This window comes from Phalacrocorax aristotelis, chromosome Z, assembly GCF_949628215.1.
Source record: "Phalacrocorax aristotelis chromosome Z, bGulAri2.1, whole genome shotgun sequence".
NCBI lineage: Eukaryota > Metazoa > Chordata > Aves > Suliformes > Phalacrocoracidae > Phalacrocorax > Phalacrocorax aristotelis.
In genome coordinates, this window is record NC_134311.1 from 24,063,389 (window position 1) to 24,080,618 (window position 17,230).

The following is a 17,230-nucleotide window of genomic DNA, read 5'->3' on the forward strand; positions in this document are numbered from 1 at the left end:
TATTTCTGGCCTGAAATAGAAGTCTAAAAGCATCTCAGTACCTAACACTTTTCTTGAATGTATTTTGAGTTTCTGAAAAATAGGTTAATGTAAAGCACTACAGTGAATCCTGCTTGCTCCATTTTTCATAGCATTCAAGCTGTTAATGCTGTTCTCAGAGTTCTTGCGTACTTTAGCATTTGTGTCCCCTTCACCTTCACAGAAAGGTCATCAGGAGCTTCCACAGGCAAGAGTCTGGCAAAATTAAATGGGGCACAATCCTACTGGACATCATAGTTTTTTATACTGGAATACATAAAGAAGCTTGAAGTTGGGGGAGTCTTTGTTTGTTTGGTTTTTTTGCTTTGAAGTTTTTTTTAAGTGACCCCTGATCTAAAGTTGTATTTTTTAAATGTCCTCATTCTCCTACACAGCAAAAGACTCCACAACAATAGGTGTTCATACCACCCTTTTTATTTTTCAGCCAGAAATACAGTTTCATAGAGTGTTTCAATAAACGGTGGTGTTTATTCCTTAAACAACCCCTCCACCTCTTTGGCATCTGACCATATTCTGTTTTTCAAACTAAAGACTATATAGGAAGATTTTACTTTCAAGATCATTGTTCAATACATTAAATTTACACAGGTGTAGTTAACTTTTAAAAATACACACCAATTTGTTGCAAAGACTAATAAACTTAAAGGATAACCAAGCCAGCAAAATGCAGACTACTGGGTTGCCTTCATGTACAACTGTGGCGTAAGTGACAGAATGAGAACTCTTCATTTTCCACAGCGCATGCACTAACTAGTGCTTTCTATTCATTCTAAATTATAAACAAAAAAAATCTTAATTCTACAAGAAACAACTGATCAAATAATTTATGATTCAAAACAATGCGATCTTATTTTTTAACTTCTGCAGAGGTCATTGGCCTAAACCAAGTTGCACCTTAAAAAAATCTAAATACTTTTTCATTTTTAAACCTTAAGTTACTACAATGTTTTAAATACATCTAGGAATACAGCTGCCAAAACTGCACTCGATGTCATGTTTGGATAACAAATCCTTAAGTAACAGAGTAAGCCAGTGTCTTCAGTTTAGTCTGTTGAATAATCCAGGATCATTTCTTCAATGCTGATACACAAATACTTCACTTGCACTCCATCACCAAAAAAAAAATAAAAATCAGCCTTCCTGATCACAAGTGTTCAATGCTTCAAATGAACTGAATTTCCAAAGGAACACTGAAGTTATATGACACCTTCCATTACTATAGATGATACAGAAATTGTAAATTAAAATAAAAAATGTTACTGACATACCAATGCAGATATTCCAGTATATTTACTGGAATCTGAAGTGAATCCTTGTTTGTGTGTTGAGACAATGTAAAACATAAATCCCACTAACAAAAATCTTTACTCCCAAAAAGACTTGTTTCTCATAACTCAAATACTTATCCTGAACAAGTTTTATAGAACAGAAGAGGCAAAACAATTACTTCCATGCAGAAATTAAAAAATAATAGCATTTAAGAGGCAAAGGTTTGTTTTATGAGTGAATCTCAGCCTCATCATCAGTGCAAGCGCAGTTTGCAAGTGTTTGAACTGAACTGTTTAAATAGCAAGTGATCCAATTTAGACAAGCTCACTTTCTTCTCTATGGTGTAAAAAAAACAAAACAAACCATACATTTTACTGTAGAATATAGGGACAAAAAAAAAGTAAACCCAAAAAGCCTCTTAAACTCTTAAACTTGAGTACTTATTGCAGATCAGTTTCTAACATCAAGCCAAAATTAGCAACAACCAAGCAGACATCAACTTTTGTGTTAAATTACTGTAAATACTAGATCTAACTGTACAAAAAAAATATCCCAAAGCAAAAAAATGAAAAGCTTTTTTTTGTTGAAAGGTGTCCAAAGAAATATCCACCAGCTGCAAATTTGCATCAGAAGCTGCTTGCAAAGGACAGATTTCTCCCTCCAAGTATGTGTAACACATTGCATTGCCATGGTACTATTCAAATAAATTACTTTCTGATAACATTTAGCTGATAAAGCCACCTACAATGTGGACAGTCTTGTACTCCGTACAACAGTGGATTTTTGCAGCAACAAGAGAAATAATCAGAAATTGGTTCTAGATTCGAGACGATGGCTCATGTGTTATTTCTTGCAAACATACGGTCCCCCCTAAGTGTAAGATGTTGGAGCTGGTATTGTAGCACTTCTGTGTCAGCAGGTTCCTTAATGCTCATTTTGTCTAAATTGAGGTAGTCCAGGGATTTTGAATGAGCCCTTTTACCTTTTAAAAGGCAGAGAGGCAGGGGACCATGAAGTGCCTTGTAAGGTTCATATGGTAAAGCCTTAGTGCATTTATCCCCTGAGCTGGGCATCCGTCTCCTCCTCCTTCCATTTACTGCTGGGATCTCATATGGCTGATAGTACCTACTTCTAGTTTTGTACAAACGGGAAGAACGTCCTGAATCGAGCTGTTTGGAACGCAAATTCGGCCCAGATTCCCCCTTATTCTCTTCACTTCCTGTACACTTCTGGGCTAATTTTAGCAGCTCTTCTCCAGTTGTGAATCCAACCAGGTAGTTAGAATCCATGTGAAGGATCTGATATCCTGCAACTGTCCGTCGCATTGGTGAGCAGGGGGTACTGGAACAGCGGGGCTTCTCTGCTTCCATCCTGCCCACAGGACTCACCTCTGCAAGAGGCACAGGGAGGGTAGATAGGGTAGTTCTGGACTCTCCATTTATGTCAACTTCCATTTTAAACACAATGCTATCCTCCTAAAAATAAAACAGAGCTTGGTCAGAAACAGAGCCTTTATGCAACATGAGGCGCTGAGAGAGGATCACAGAAATGATATTTCATATCACCCAGAAGTCATGACCAGTACTCCTCTATTCAGCCTTGTCTTATGCTCTGCAGGGTATCACATAACAAAACTACCCCTGACAGCTGCCTTTTAAAATTATCTCGGGTGCTTTTTTAATAAAAGATACCATAAATACACTCCCAATGCTCTTAAACATTAAGAACATTCTTGTGTAGTATTGTACACTAAACCGAAGCATCTCTCCAGTCCATTTTTCCCTCCTTTTAATCCATTTGATTCCTTGTAGCCTCACCTCTGAGGCCATTTACATACATTAGCACATTCACAGCAACTTCTCCCATATTCAGCTGAGTATGTTTTCTATTAACAATAATCTCAGTAAATAAAGCTTTTTTTTTTTTTTTTTAAAAAGTGTGTCTAACAGCTACCACCTCAGCCAGGCACAACCACAGACCAGACCTGATCTACTGAGGGTACTGCAATGCTTCCCTCTTCCAGATATGAAAACAGCTTGCTTTAGATTCAAAGAATGGCATCCTGGCTGTTAAACAGCTGTCTTTATAGTCATCAGCAATCCTGCCCCACCAAAAAACCCCTACTGTCTTATTCACAATCAACCAAACTCACACTATTTTATTCTAACATATTTCTAACAAAGGAAACAGTATTCTAGTGTTTAATGAACACAGCACGAGAGTCTTATAAGCATCTTAAGAACAACCAATGTTCTGAATTCTATGGTACTTGTTTTTCTATTTCTTCTGGAAACAGACTATTTTGCCCTGACCTTTCTTCCCTCACAAGTATTCCAAATATATAGTTGGGTGCCTTACGGCTTCTGCCCCAGGTCATTACCATCTCTGACATGGAAAGATAAGGTCAATACCACAGCAAGTATACACCAGTGGATGCCAGAACACAGAGAAGGCTTAATTATTTTCATGTCTGTTTTCAGTACCATCTACATCATCTTGGTGACACCGCTACTTCACAAAATAGAAAGATCACATTTGTTTCCAAATCTATGCTTCCCTCATTGTCAGCCTCACCTTTGCTCTAAACAGCCAATATAGTTCACAAAAAATTCAGCATAGCTTGGTAATGTTTAAAGGCAACAAGACTCAAAGAAGAAGGAAATCACAATTCTGAATTTCATTGTAGGTAACTGCAAACCACATTCAAAAGCTCAATAATGTTTCACAAATGAGATTGACTTAAAACATGCTATTATCAGTCTGCAAACTTTTAAAGCTGCTATTCTGAGGCTTAGGAGGCCACAGGCCAAGTAGCAAAGATGCAACAATCAAGAGAAGGAAAATGCTCCCTCCCTTTCAATACTTCATTCAAACTTTGGCAATTAGACACTCCCAAAAACCCCACCTTAAAATAAGAGGGAAAGCTGTGTGCAAATCTCACTTGCAAAAGAAAGTAATCTAGCCTCACACAACATTTAAGCCTACCTTGTTTCTGTTCAGGATCGCAAAGGAGCAGTTTAAGTAATGTTCCCACCTGCTGCTCCTCTCCTATGATATTTAACTGGGAGTAAACAAAATCCCCATAGTTTTTTCTGAAGAGGACTTTATTTGCCATTGATAAACTTCTATCATGGAGAGACTATTACTAATATTTTTTTAGTCTTAAACGCCCTTTTTCAGTTCTTATAACCATTGTCCTTAGGATTCTTCATTAGTGGTTTTGGGTAGCACAACTTTTAGATACACAGATGTACTTCATCCATTCAACTTTTAAGCATTTTGAATTTAACAATACAGGTAACACAGCAAAAACTAAATAAAGAATTAAAATACTGGAGCAAATCAAAACCCAAAACTTTTCACTGAAAACCCATCCATGTAAAACTCAAGAATGTTGCCCATAATATTTAACTGACTTTGGAATATATTTATGGAATCAATTAAAACTTTCAGAATAGCAGAAGCAGTTGTTGTTTGCTTCTTTAGCACCATATCTAGCAGTGAGACATTAAATATGGTGAGGTTTCAGCCACTGAGTTAAAGATACTAATGACAATTCCTTAAGTTGAAATTATAGTTCCTCACGACCAGGAACCATGGTTACTGGAGGCTTAACACAGAAAAATTTTACATTAAAAATTTTGGTTACCCTGTGCTTTTAGCCAAGAAACCTAAATATTTAACTGTTCCTGTCCTTTTAATTCCTGATTTTTATCATGCAGTTCAGAAACCTTTCCAGTAATCTTCTAGAAAGACACAACCTATTCTGCTAGACAGCTGAAATTATGCTAGAAAAAGTATAAAATAATCATACAGCACAGTTAGAAATTAATCATATTATCTAGTCACATATTAACAGCAGAAAAAAAACAAAAAAAACACAGAACACCACCGCAGCAATAAAAAACCAACCCACCCAAAAAACAAAGCCAACAATCACTTGCCACAGCAATATGTGCCCTAAAGAAAGGGAGGGGGAAGAGGTGTCTTCATGCACTTTTTGAGTTAAAAAAAGCCTTGAGAACTTTAAAGCAACACAAAGTCTCTTCTCAGAACACAGCTTTTAAAATTACTTTGCTTCTGTTTAAAACATGGGTGTGTACCCTGGCAACAGAAGGCAATCAACTTTGAAGAATAAATATAAGTAGGAGGGAAGGAGGCAGGAGTTCACTGCAGAACAATTACCCCTCACTGGTGAAAATCGGTTCGAAGGAAAATCAGAGCAGAAGAGCCTTCAAGTCAGCAAGCTCCAGCCTAGTACTTCAGCCTGAAACTGCAGAACTTCCATTTCTGTGCTGCAGTGTGAAGAACAGCCTTAAAACCAAGAAATCTGACTGACACTCAAGAGCAACAATAGCATCAGAAGCTGGTACCATAAACATCAGAAGCTCAAGGGAACAGCACCGCTAGCTGATGAGAGGAATGACTGGCCAGCTCCACAGGCAGAGGTCCAAAACTCAGCATGCATTTATTCAGCTGTTCTTTACCAAGACTTTTAATGTGAGTTACTCAAGCTGCCATATGGTTTCAGCATGCTTTGTCTCCTTATCTAGTAAAAGATGAGAGAAAAACACTATTTAGAAGAATTTTATAAAAGAAAATAATTTCAAAGATTCACAGTATCTGTGAATGTAGATAGTGTTACCTACAAATACTTATTTAAAACTTTAAGACTGCACTTTTAGGCCATTTCCATGGTTATAAGGCACTAGATGATTACTATTTGGTTTATTGCTGTGTAGTGGTGTGTGCTGCTTTGGCTGAGAGACTGTTAATTCTCGTCACTGTAGTGCCTGTGGTGGTCAGGGACCTTTCCAGCTTCCCTCTCTGTGAGAGGCTGGGAGGGGCGGTGCCACGGCCGGGGCAGCTGCCCCCGCTGGCCAATGGCACGTTCATTCCGTACCACGTGACGCCATGGCCAGTACATTAATGGGGGCAGTTGGTGCACCAGGGGCGGTTGCGGCTCGGGGACTGGTGGCGTTGGGTTGGCGGGCAGTGAGCGGCTGTGTCACATGCCGTTTGTTTCGGTTGTTCACTCCCCCCACTCCCCCCCCCCCCGCCCCTAGTTTCGCACCTGTCAATTTCCATTCCTCTGCATTTTTTGTTGTTATTGTTGTATTTTCATTATTAAACTTTTCTTATCTCAACCCACGAGCTTTACCCTTCTGATTCTCTCCCCCATCCTGCCGGTGGGGGTGTAAGCGAGTCGCTATGTGGAGCTGAGCGGCTGGCTAAACCACAACATGGTGTAAGCTTGTCAGTTATTCTCAGCATCAATTATAATACTGAAAAAAACAAGTACTTCAGTTCAAAAGAGAATATTTCTTCATATGACAGCTGCCTTACCTTCTTGCTTCTTGAGGAGAATGACAACAAGAGAATGACAATTTATAATGGAATATTTACTATAGAATCAAAACAAGAAGAGGAACAAGACAACTTATACTTTTCTTTGCTGCTGCTTCATATATTTAAATAGTATGGAAAATAATTGAAAGTGACAGTTACCAAGAGGATTTACTTGACCAATACACACCAGAAGTGCTTCCAGAATACAATTCACTTCACTAAGATTTTACAAGATTTTCCCAATTCTCTTTATAATATAAAGCAGGCTCTGCATATAAATTAATCTGGCCCAATCCAGCTAAATATTGAGGAAACTGTCTAAGACACAGAGAAAGAATAATGAACAGAATACTAGGTTAACTACTATAAATCATTGTATTGCCTCAAAGCATACAGTGCTTGGGATAGTTCTTCAAGGGTAAAAATATCAAAACCTCCACATTTTGTGAGCATAAAGGCTTTCCTATTATTGAATCTTTCATTAAGGTGTCAGGTATCACTCAAAGATTAGCATGGGACAAAGGAAACACAGACATGTATGGCTCACTAACATCTAACATCACACCATGCTAATACACACACTGTAGATCATTTGCTGTTGGAATGTCCTCTCGCCATGTGCTCTTATGGCACCCAATGATATATTTTGCTTGGGGTTTTTTACTGATTTTTTTTTCCTGTTAAACACATTACTCGTTGTCTTTCTGAGGACAGAAATATAAGTGACTCAAAAAATATCAAGTTTAATTACTCAATATTTAAAGAATACGAAGAAAGAGGAAGAGGGGTTTCCCTTGACACTACCATGCTTTGTAAAAAGGCTGCATTATTTTGGAACCACTTCAATAAGCTGCTCTCAGCAAAAGAACTGGTTTTCAGTAAACTGGTATTTCCATTGTTGCTTGTCTTCTCAACTAGACTATGAACTGATTTGAGAAGATGCCTTTTTTAGGATAAGCATTAAATTTCTGTCCATCCAACTACTGATTTTATTTTCTTTAAGATTTTTTTCTAGATGCCAAGCCTGCAGGTAGTACCATTTGTTAAGAACTACAAAGATCTACTTCCTTGATAAAATGCTCATAACTGCAATAAGCAGAGGGCAGAATGGAAAGATGGCAATAGACTCAGTGATACCAGCTCTGTAAGAGTCCATCATATTGGATAGAGATAGCAAACCAGTTTTGACACTTCTTTGTGCTGCAATTACTTAATATATACAATGCACTGAAAAGATACAATGGTTGCCTATCAAGCATCAGGAATACGTAAAGTCACCCAGCACATGTGAAGCCAGCACACATTTATTTATTTCAGTTATCTCTGTGAAGGGGAACAATCAGGTCTACATCCTTCCCATTGCAGTCTGAAATTCACATACATATAGTGTATGCTCTTGGAAATACCATATTGTTTCTCCATCACTAAAATACGCTGATGCAACTACGTACTTGTAGAGCAAAGTTTCCTGGAAATAATTATTTCCAATCTGCTTCTAAAACAAGTAAAATATTCAGTTGAGAGGAGAAAACTAAGCTAAAATTCAGCTACACAGGAGTATCCACAAAGGTGCCACGTTTCTTTTTCTAGAGCCACAGAAAAAGAAACAAAGTCTATGGTAGCCAGACCATAGACTTTGAGAAGCTGGCGATACTGCTGCATGTACTGTCAGAGCCAGGTGGCTGTTTTTAGCCATGCTCTTTACCTCCAGATGAAAGGACTTAGGCTAACGTTGCTTCACCACACTCTTAAAGGTCCACTATATTAGTTGTGTTATGTTTTACAGACTGTTAACATGTTTGTAGAGACAGGAAAGGGGGCTAAAAAAAAAAATAATCACAGAGAACAAGCTCATGAAAGGTATCAATAAACTATACACGTTCTTCACGAACTCTTGCTGCTCCTTAGGAGAAATCCCAAACTACTGCAAGCTAAAGAAAAAGGCCAATGTAGGTAGTATTAAATTGTTGCACCACATGACACAACATTCAGAATGAGTAAGAAGTTTAGCACAGATATTTTTTATCAAAATTAAATGCAAGAAAATGAAACTATGCATAAAGCTTGTTACGATCCTGCAAGCCTTAAGACGACAGATGAATGGATATTACTGAATCAATAAAGCCAATGCAATAACTTTAGGATACGATGGAAAACAACAGTCCACAAAACCAGTAAAAATGATAACTCTAGAATAGCGTGTGTGTCTGTGAGGAGGTTCTTGTCAACAGGTAAAGAACTAAGCCCTTCAGCAATACAGTATACTGGACAATAAATACTACGCGGTTTATACAAAACAAGGAATTATTAAATGCTTTGCTAAAGATGAAATAATTTTTTAATAATACACTCCTACTGCAAGAAGCAAGAACTGTTTAAACAGTTTGTTAGTTCTTGTTATTAATGCAGTTTTAAACAGAAAACAATTATGATCCAGGAAACTACCTTTTAAAAGTGAAGATGATCACAAATGAACCACTGATGAACTACAAACTGGGAACTCCAGTGACTAGCTCAGACCAGATCAGCATGACAAGGCATACAATTTGCACAGAAAAGAGACAGATGGAATTTCAAGAGTTCGTCCAGGCTAATGAATTTTTTATGAGCAGACTTAGCAAGCATGGAGAGTAAGAGAAAATGGTGGGAAAGAAGGCCATTTAACTTCTAACAACTCTTTGTCAAGCAATATTAGATTGAAATGTTTAACAGAGAGTAACTTTCCTGAAATAATTACAGTCCTTTACAGAAACAATGTAACTTCCATGCTGGATGGAACCACCGATCAGTGATTCGCCCCAACTCCATCACTAAGCTTATGCTGTAAAAAAAAACCAGTATTACAGATTTCACTGAATAAATACTGATTTTTTGCCTTTAAAAACCAAAATGCTAATTGGAATAAAGGTCTCCACTTCTTTTGAGTCAGACAAGAAATGGATGTTTGGTAGTATCCTGTGTTGCCACGTCAGAAAATACAGCTCTGCAAATATTATTTTGAAATGATCAACCTAAATAAAAACCATGTTACATTCAGCCTTTGACTACGAAGAGCTATTCAAAGAAAGATACTGGTTAAAAATAAGACCTACTCAAACATATCAGGAAAAATATGTTTAATCAATGCAATTTAGGGTTTTTTGGTTTGTTTGTTAACTGAAGCACTTCTAAACTTCATCTGAATTGCGCAAAGGCTATTCTTTGCCTTAACTTGATGCAATCTGCAGCAGGTATTAGGTGTTTTCTGGAAAGGTTTCTTATTAATTTATACCATTCACATTGCTAAAGGTCAGTTCCTCAGTGCTTTCCAGAGTCGTGTATATAATGGCTTTAAAGTTTTGTTTTCTGCCTCCTTCTCAAACGATCCTTCTGGTACTTAAATGCTACCTGAAAAAAGTGTTAAAGTATAAGGCAAGTATGAAATAAAAAAATAATAAAGGCCCAACAATACATGCAGGTACAGTAAATTTGTATTAAACTTAGAATTAGTGCGAACAGAAAGCTGTGACCTGGAATACTCAGTTCATCTGACTTTACCATAACATGCTGCATTTGAGTACGATTATGCAAGCCTGGTGGCCACGCCAGCAGCCTAAGGCTGGTCAAAGAAGAAAAGGTTATAAAGCCATGCTACAATGTCGGTACTGTTACACAAGAAATTCATTTCAGTGATCACACTGACATTGCCTCACTTCCCTCCGTTTCAAAGTCACTGTGAGATCCACCCTCCTCCATCTTCGTTATTCTAAGAAGTGCTCTTCCTCAAGGGGGAAAAAAAATATGGTTTTTTTCTTAATATGGTTTTTTATGTATATGGTTCAAAATACACCAAAAGCAGCAGGGTGGTGGGAGGAGAGCTTTCAGTAAGGGAGACAACTGGGTAAAAGTAGAAAGCAGAATGAGTGCTGCATACTTCTACCCCTCCTGGCAAAACAAAGCATCGGTGCCCTAACCCTCACTAGCTGTGGAGGGCTCCATGGGCCTCCTGGTTATGCTCCAAGGACTCTTACTGTATTCAGGACGAGTCATGCCAGCAATCAGCCAACTACTGGTACAAGCAGCAAGTCCTGGTCCCCATCACAGACCCTCTCCACCACTCCCGCTGCGATCTGTGTAACTGCTGGGTTCGGCCATCAATTCGTTGCCACATGCAGCTATGCAAGCATGTACGTACATGTGTGCGTACAGTGATGTACTGCAGCACTCTAGAGAGCATGCTAACAAGCAAAGGTATGTTCATAGAGGACACCTACTAATGCACATCGTTTGCTAGAGTCTTTGTAATAGGTATATAACTGCATTTATGTCAGCTAATCCCCCTATGTAAAATAGCATATAAATAACTTTCACGTAAGAAATTAAGACCTGAGACTATTTTCCTACACATCTACAGACCACTTCAAAAAGCACTTCAACTGTTCAGACACACTCCCCCAATATCTTAATTTGCAGAGCCCAAATTGGCAAAATACACCTGCCAATAAAACAAAGCAGCTTAGCAAGCTTCACACTCTGTAACACTACAATGCATGTTAGGGTGCACAAATACAGTCAGTGAATATCACGGACAGTACAATCGACATTTACACAGAGCTTTGAGCCCCTGTTTGCCCTTCACTAAGCAAGATTTATTACAGAAAAAATACAGTTACCCATAGAAAGCTAGGCACTAGCACACTTCGGCACTATCTGACTGTATAGTAAGGTCATGTTCAGGTTTAGCACTTACCTAGGAGTGTTAAGAAGGGTATGGGGGCTGCTGATGGTTACAACTGTAGAGAGAGCTACAAACGGTTATGAACAGATACGGGTGCTTACAGGTGAACTCCGGCTTTCCCACCGTTTACACTGTTACTAGCAGCTGGCACCCAAAGGGCACTTGAGCAACCTCACGGCAGGCTGCAGGCCCGACACGGCAACTCCCAAGCTTCCTTCTGCCGGCGGGCACCAGCACCCACACCCTGCTGCCCGCCCAGACCCGCCGGGACAGCTCCGCGGCGCTTCTCCGCTCCGGCGCCGGCTCACCCCCCACCTCCACCCGCTACCGCTGCCGGGGGAAGCGGGGCGCCGGGGCCTGTAGGGAGCCGGGGCCTGCGCGGAGCGTGGGGCCGCGCTCGCCCGACGGAAGAGGCAGGTGGGGGAGATGCGCCAGGACCCCCGCGCCACCACGGCAAAGCCCGTCGGACGCCCCTGGCCCACCGCCGCCACGCGGCTCCGAGGCCGGCGCCGGCACAGGCCCCGCCGCCGCGCTCGGGCCGGGCCGGGCCGAGCGGCTCCCCGTGGCTCCCGGCCCGAGCCGGGGGCCGCAGGCGGCACCACGGCGCTCCCCAGCGGGCCCCACCGCGGGCCGCGCCACCGTCCCCAACAAGGCCGGCCGCCCCCTCCCTCACCGCACCGGTTCTGCCAGGACGCCAGGTTCGGCCCGGCGCCCCCCGCCGGCCCCGCTCCGGCGCGCAGGGCCCAAGGCGGTGGAGACCGCCGCGCCGCCATCGCCGCTTCCTACCTATGCTCCACGGCGACGGGGCCCAGCGCGGAGTGCCGAAGGAGCAGGCAGCCGCCGAGTGCTGAGCGTCCCTCTTCCCTCCTCTTTCTGCCGGGCCCGGCCCGCCCCGGCGCGGCCCGCCCCGGCGCGGCCCGCCCCGCCAGCCGGGTCTGAGGGCGGGGCGCGGCGGGCGGGGCGCGGCGGCGGGGGGCGGGGCGCTCCGGCCCCGGCCTGAGGTGGGAGGGGTGGGTCCCGGCGGCGGGCGGCCGCTCTGCGCAACCTGCAGCGGGGTGGGCTCGGCCCGGCCCGCGTCCGTCTGCCGCCGCGGCCACCGCCGGCCCCGTCCCTTCCACTCTGGCGCCCCACGCCTGCTGGTGTCCGCGAGGAGGCGGCCGCGGCCCCGGGTCCGGTCTGGTCCGGTCCCCGCGCAGCGCAGCCGCTCCTCCTGCAGAGGCGATCCTTGGAGCGCTCGGTGGTGAGCCGGGTTGGCACAAGCCTTGTCTTCCACACATGCCACCTATTACGATATTCTCTGGTTTTGTCTTATATATCTTTTCTTTGAGCTTTGGTCTCGTGTCTTTTCACCTTGTACGCAACTCTAAGAAGGGATCAAGTTGTCATCATCCCGTGGTGACTTCCTTGTCACTGAAGTACCGCCCATCTCTGCCTATAACCTCTGCGGTATTTCCACATCTACAAAGTTTGGACGCTGACTAGATACAAACTTCTAGGAATGGTTTTGCCAACAACCAGTGAGATCATTTCTGTATTTTATTTTGCTACTCAAAGACTGAGTGAAGATGCTATTACTGTACCGAACCTTGCAAACGATTGCCTAACTCCTCCTGTCAGTAAAAATAAAACGGAAGAGAAAGTGTATCATCATAGTCCCCCTTTTTTCCCCCCTCTCAATAATAGTTTTTTGGAGCTGAATCACACAACTGCTATTTCCAGTCCCCCTTGGGGTGGAGTTGAGCCAGCTTTTGTTCCTAAAACTGAGTCTTTAAAGACACATAGATAAAGTTTATTACACTCCTTGGGAATGCATAGATGTCCTCTGTACAAAGGCCATGATCTGGCCTCCCTCTGGTCCCAATGGTCAAGAAGACTGCAGGTCATCTGGCCTTGAATTGCAGAGAAGGATGTGGCCATTAGGTATGCACCCAGATGCACCTGGAATTTGCATTTCTTGGAAATTCTCAGCTAGAACAAACAACTGAGAAACAAAGAACAAGTATTTTCTAAGGAATTTTAACTGCAGTCTCTTTAGCTCTGCCAGCCCTTAAGAGTCGTTGGTTTTGCAAGTTCACAAAAGTCTTCTAAGACCTAAGTCAGTAGTTTTAGTACCAAACGTGGACAATATATCTAGTCAAGCAGCAGTGTGAGAAAATGAATTTGGGGTGTAATTCAGAGTCGTTATGATGCTCTATGTTGCTTACAGTACACAAGCTCCTTTGCTTCTTGTGGCATCTGCAATACCAGTTTTAGCCTGAGTCAGAAATCTCATCTTCCCATGTTGTCTTGCAGTATAAATAAGTCTATAAAATCCTGTGCATCAGTACGTCACAGCTTTCCCCCCACAACTTTCCCCCCACCCTTGCTATTGACTGAGTTGTCAGTCAGTCTCTGAGATGGACTTACAAAGTTGGTGGGGGGGCAGAAGAGGGGCGCACAAGTGGTGGATGTCTTCAGGAGATAACAGATGCTTGTGAGTGATCATAATGTGTTCCATCTAAGTGACTTTAAAGTTAAACATGCTTTACAGATTAGTGTTTTTTCCCCCACAAATGAAGTATTTTAATATTAGTAAACTGTAATAAGATTTATCACACCAACAGAATCAACATGGTGCAAAATTGTCTTTTAAATTTCTAGGTACCAAAAGAAAAGCAGATCCTGAAAACTCCTGCCAAAGATAGCATCTGAACTCCACACCAAATATTTGAAAATAAACCTAGATCTTCCTAAAACTCCGTAATTTTCAAAGTTCCACATTTTATATGCAACCAGCCATTAAGATTTTCCCAAGACTGACTACTGTATTTCACTGTTTGTTGCAGTGCTCTTAAAGTCATCCAAGATTTTACATGCAGAACAAAGATACTTTGAAGTGCTTAGGCTTAAGGTCTGGTTAACTTTTTAGTGCTGCTTCAACACAGATAAAAACACAGACCATTACAGACCATTTCCTCTGCAGCATCACCCTGACCAGAACATGAAGTACCCTACATTTTATGATGGCTGTGCTCATCAGCCCATTCCTGCATCAGTGACAGTCAATTAGAACAATAATATCACTCAGTGTTAAAAAAGTAAACATAAATATTAAGGGTAGGGCACACAGAAAAAGGGCTCAATTTCTTCTCTGTAAGTTCTTCCTTATTTATTATCCTTAGAGAGCTTTTATCAAAAGAGTTTTTTCCTCGCTTTTGTGTATTCCAGGCTTGTACATTGGAAACTGCTATGGTGATTTGAGCATTAATGAGGTTGCTAAATCACAGTGGCTGAAAGCTGAGCAACTGAAAGAATATTTAGACAGTGTGTTGAATTCTTTGGTTTCATGCACATGGATGATTAATTCCAAAGCCTAATGAGACAAACATTTTTCATTAACTACTCAGGGTTTTTTCCCTTATTAAGGATTGTAGCCATTATTCTGAAAATTTTGATTTCGTTGGAAATCCAAAATCACATGGTCTGTTGTGTGAACCTAAGTAAGTTCATCAAAATAAAAATCTAAATCTATTAAATAAGCAAGAGAAGTTGTGAAGACATGTTCATGATTGGACTAGGTTGCTCACAGAGGTGGTGCAGTCTACATCCTTCTAGGTTTTCAAGCCCAAACTGGATGAAGTCCTAGGTGATATGGTCCAGTTGTCACGGAAATCGGGAATAAACCTTCTAACACCAATGTAGTGTTAAAAGGCAGGCATTCTTTATTTATGGTGCTGGACGCACCGTCAGATCTCATTGTGCCAGTTAAGTACATGCTTCATGTACATATTCATTAGTTTTCCGATAAAAGATATACATATTCATCATACACAAATGTCCTTTGCGCATGCCTGTTGGTGTATCCGGGTGGTCAGCAGGGGTCTCTGGGTGAAGGATGTACTCTTCCTCACCGTGTCCTCTAGTTCACCCTTGCTTTCGCGCAAACTCAGTTCTGAGATTATGTATGTACTGTCCTTGAGGGATGGTCTGTACTGGTTCAGTGTTTGCTCTGCAGTTCCTTATCTTTATGGTTCTGTACATCTGCTTTTCTTAAGGTCAAATGTCATCATAACTTTGTTAGGCACTTCTTTATCTTGAGGCCTTTCTGGCTCCCCCAAAGCAACAAGTTTCAGTCACCGTGCAGGCTGTTCCTGTTAAGGCTATCTCATTATCCTGGCTAAGTTTTGGCTCCGGGCCCCAACATTTGTTGAGCTGCACTAGATTGCATTAGTAACGCCCAATTATCTGTCCCCTGAATCACTGCTACCTGAAAATGAGGCTTTAATCCTTAAAATAGAGGTTTGGACCCTAAAAGTGAGAGTTTGGGATCTAAAATTAGGCTTTGAGCCTTAGAAGAGGGGTTCTGACAGAAACACATTGTCTATTGTTTCATTCGCATTAACTAATGACTAAAATACAGATCAAAGAATACACTGATTGTCCCCAGACTTGATGTCCAGTTGGACAGGGTTGTACAAGGAGTATAGCAGCATCCATGCTTGGTTAACTTCATCACCCTGGTTACATGGTGTCACAAATGACCCTCATTTGAGCAAGAAGCTGGACTAGGGACCTCTTGAGGCTCTTTCCAGCCTGAATTATTCTATGTTCCTATGATCCTTGTTTAACCTTACTGTTTGTAGACCAAATGCATAGAATATATTGGGTCAAAATATATGGGAATTATTAATGATTCAGACTAGGATAGACTAGACTAGACTAATTTCAGTTAGAAGGGACATACAATGATCATCTAGTCCAACTGCCTGGCCACTTCAGGGCTGACCAGAAGTTCAAGCATGTTACGAAGGGCATTGTCCAAACACCTCTAAAACACTGACAGGCTTGGGGCATCGAGCACCTCTCTTGGAAGCCTGCTCCAGTGTTTGACCACCTTCTCGGTAAAGAAATGTTTCCTAACGTCAAGTCTGGACTTGCCCTGACGGACGCAACTTAGAACCATTCCCAGGTGCCCTGTCACTGGATCCTGGGGAGAAGAGATCAGCACCTCCCTCTCCACTTCCCCTCCTCAGGAAGCTGTCGAGAGCAATGAGGTCGCCCCTCAGCCTCCTTTACTCCAAACTAGACAAACCCTGTGTCCTCAGCCGCTCCTCACAGGACATACCTTCCAGCCCTTCCACCAGCTTTGTTGCCCTCCTCTGGACACATTCAAGGACCCTGACATAATTTTTAAACTGTGGGGGCCAGAACTGCACACAGTTTGAGTCACCATTTACATGTTAATAATTAGTATTCAACCTACAAAAGGCAGGAATTTCCAAGCTTTTGATTTTTTCTCCTTCTATTTCAAATACAATGTCAGTTCAGTCTTTTGTAGTCTTTTGGTTTTGATTTTCTCCTTTGCAGACCTCAGTAGTTTGTAACTCTGCATGTATTGTGCAAGTGCTATTTAAAAATAACTATACTCTCTTAGTTATGATTCATGAATAGTTCAAAAGATTTCCCAGAGTAGTCTTTTAAAATAATTTATGGAGGCTTCAGAAACAATATTTTAAGTCTAAATATATTCCCAGCCCTCACCCAAAAGAGGAACTAAAAAGTTCTCAAGAATCTGAAGACAAATGAGAAGGGAGGTCCAAATGGACTCATACTCGGATTTTAAGAGTCACAAACATATACAATACATAATAAATAAAAATAATAATCTTATGAAAGGAGCAGTTATTCCCTCTCTGGAGGGACATATTAGAACAGGAGGTTTAGTGAGACACATGCATCCAGACCAAACAGGCTTTGTTGGAAGCAAAGATACTGCTATTGTTTTAGGAGTATTCTTGATCTGGTATGAAATGTGCATCACCCAATTACCTTTTTTTCCCTTTGTTGGTGACTTGTCCCCTTTACTGAACAGAGTGG

At 41.6% G+C, this 17,230-nt stretch overlaps 1 protein-coding gene across 4 annotated transcripts; it reads right to left on the reverse strand.

Annotated features, from left to right (window-relative positions):
- Nucleotides 1–435: 435 nt before the first annotated feature.
- On the reverse strand, nucleotides 436–12,288 carry MACIR (macrophage immunometabolism regulator). Of its 4 annotated transcripts, none has more exons than XM_075078548.1 (3): nucleotides 12,161–12,288; nucleotides 5,682–5,857; nucleotides 436–2,783 (listed from the first exon to the last, which is right to left on the reverse strand). In XM_075078548.1, exons 2-3 carry the CDS (start codon nucleotides 5,688–5,690, stop codon nucleotides 2,145–2,147), a joined length of 648 nt encoding a protein of 215 aa, XP_074934649.1. In that variant the 5' UTR covers nucleotides 5,691–5,857; nucleotides 12,161–12,288; the 3' UTR covers nucleotides 436–2,144. The 4 variants fall into 4 exon arrangements, with proteins under 4 accessions (XP_074934649.1, XP_074934651.1, XP_074934650.1 ...); XM_075078550.1 differs by lacking the exon at nucleotides 5,682–5,857 and adding an exon at nucleotides 11,387–11,441 and having other exon boundaries at nucleotides 12,161–12,242; XM_075078549.1 differs by lacking the exon at nucleotides 5,682–5,857 and having other exon boundaries at nucleotides 12,161–12,267.
- Between the last annotated feature and the right edge of the window lie 4,942 nt (nucleotides 12,289–17,230).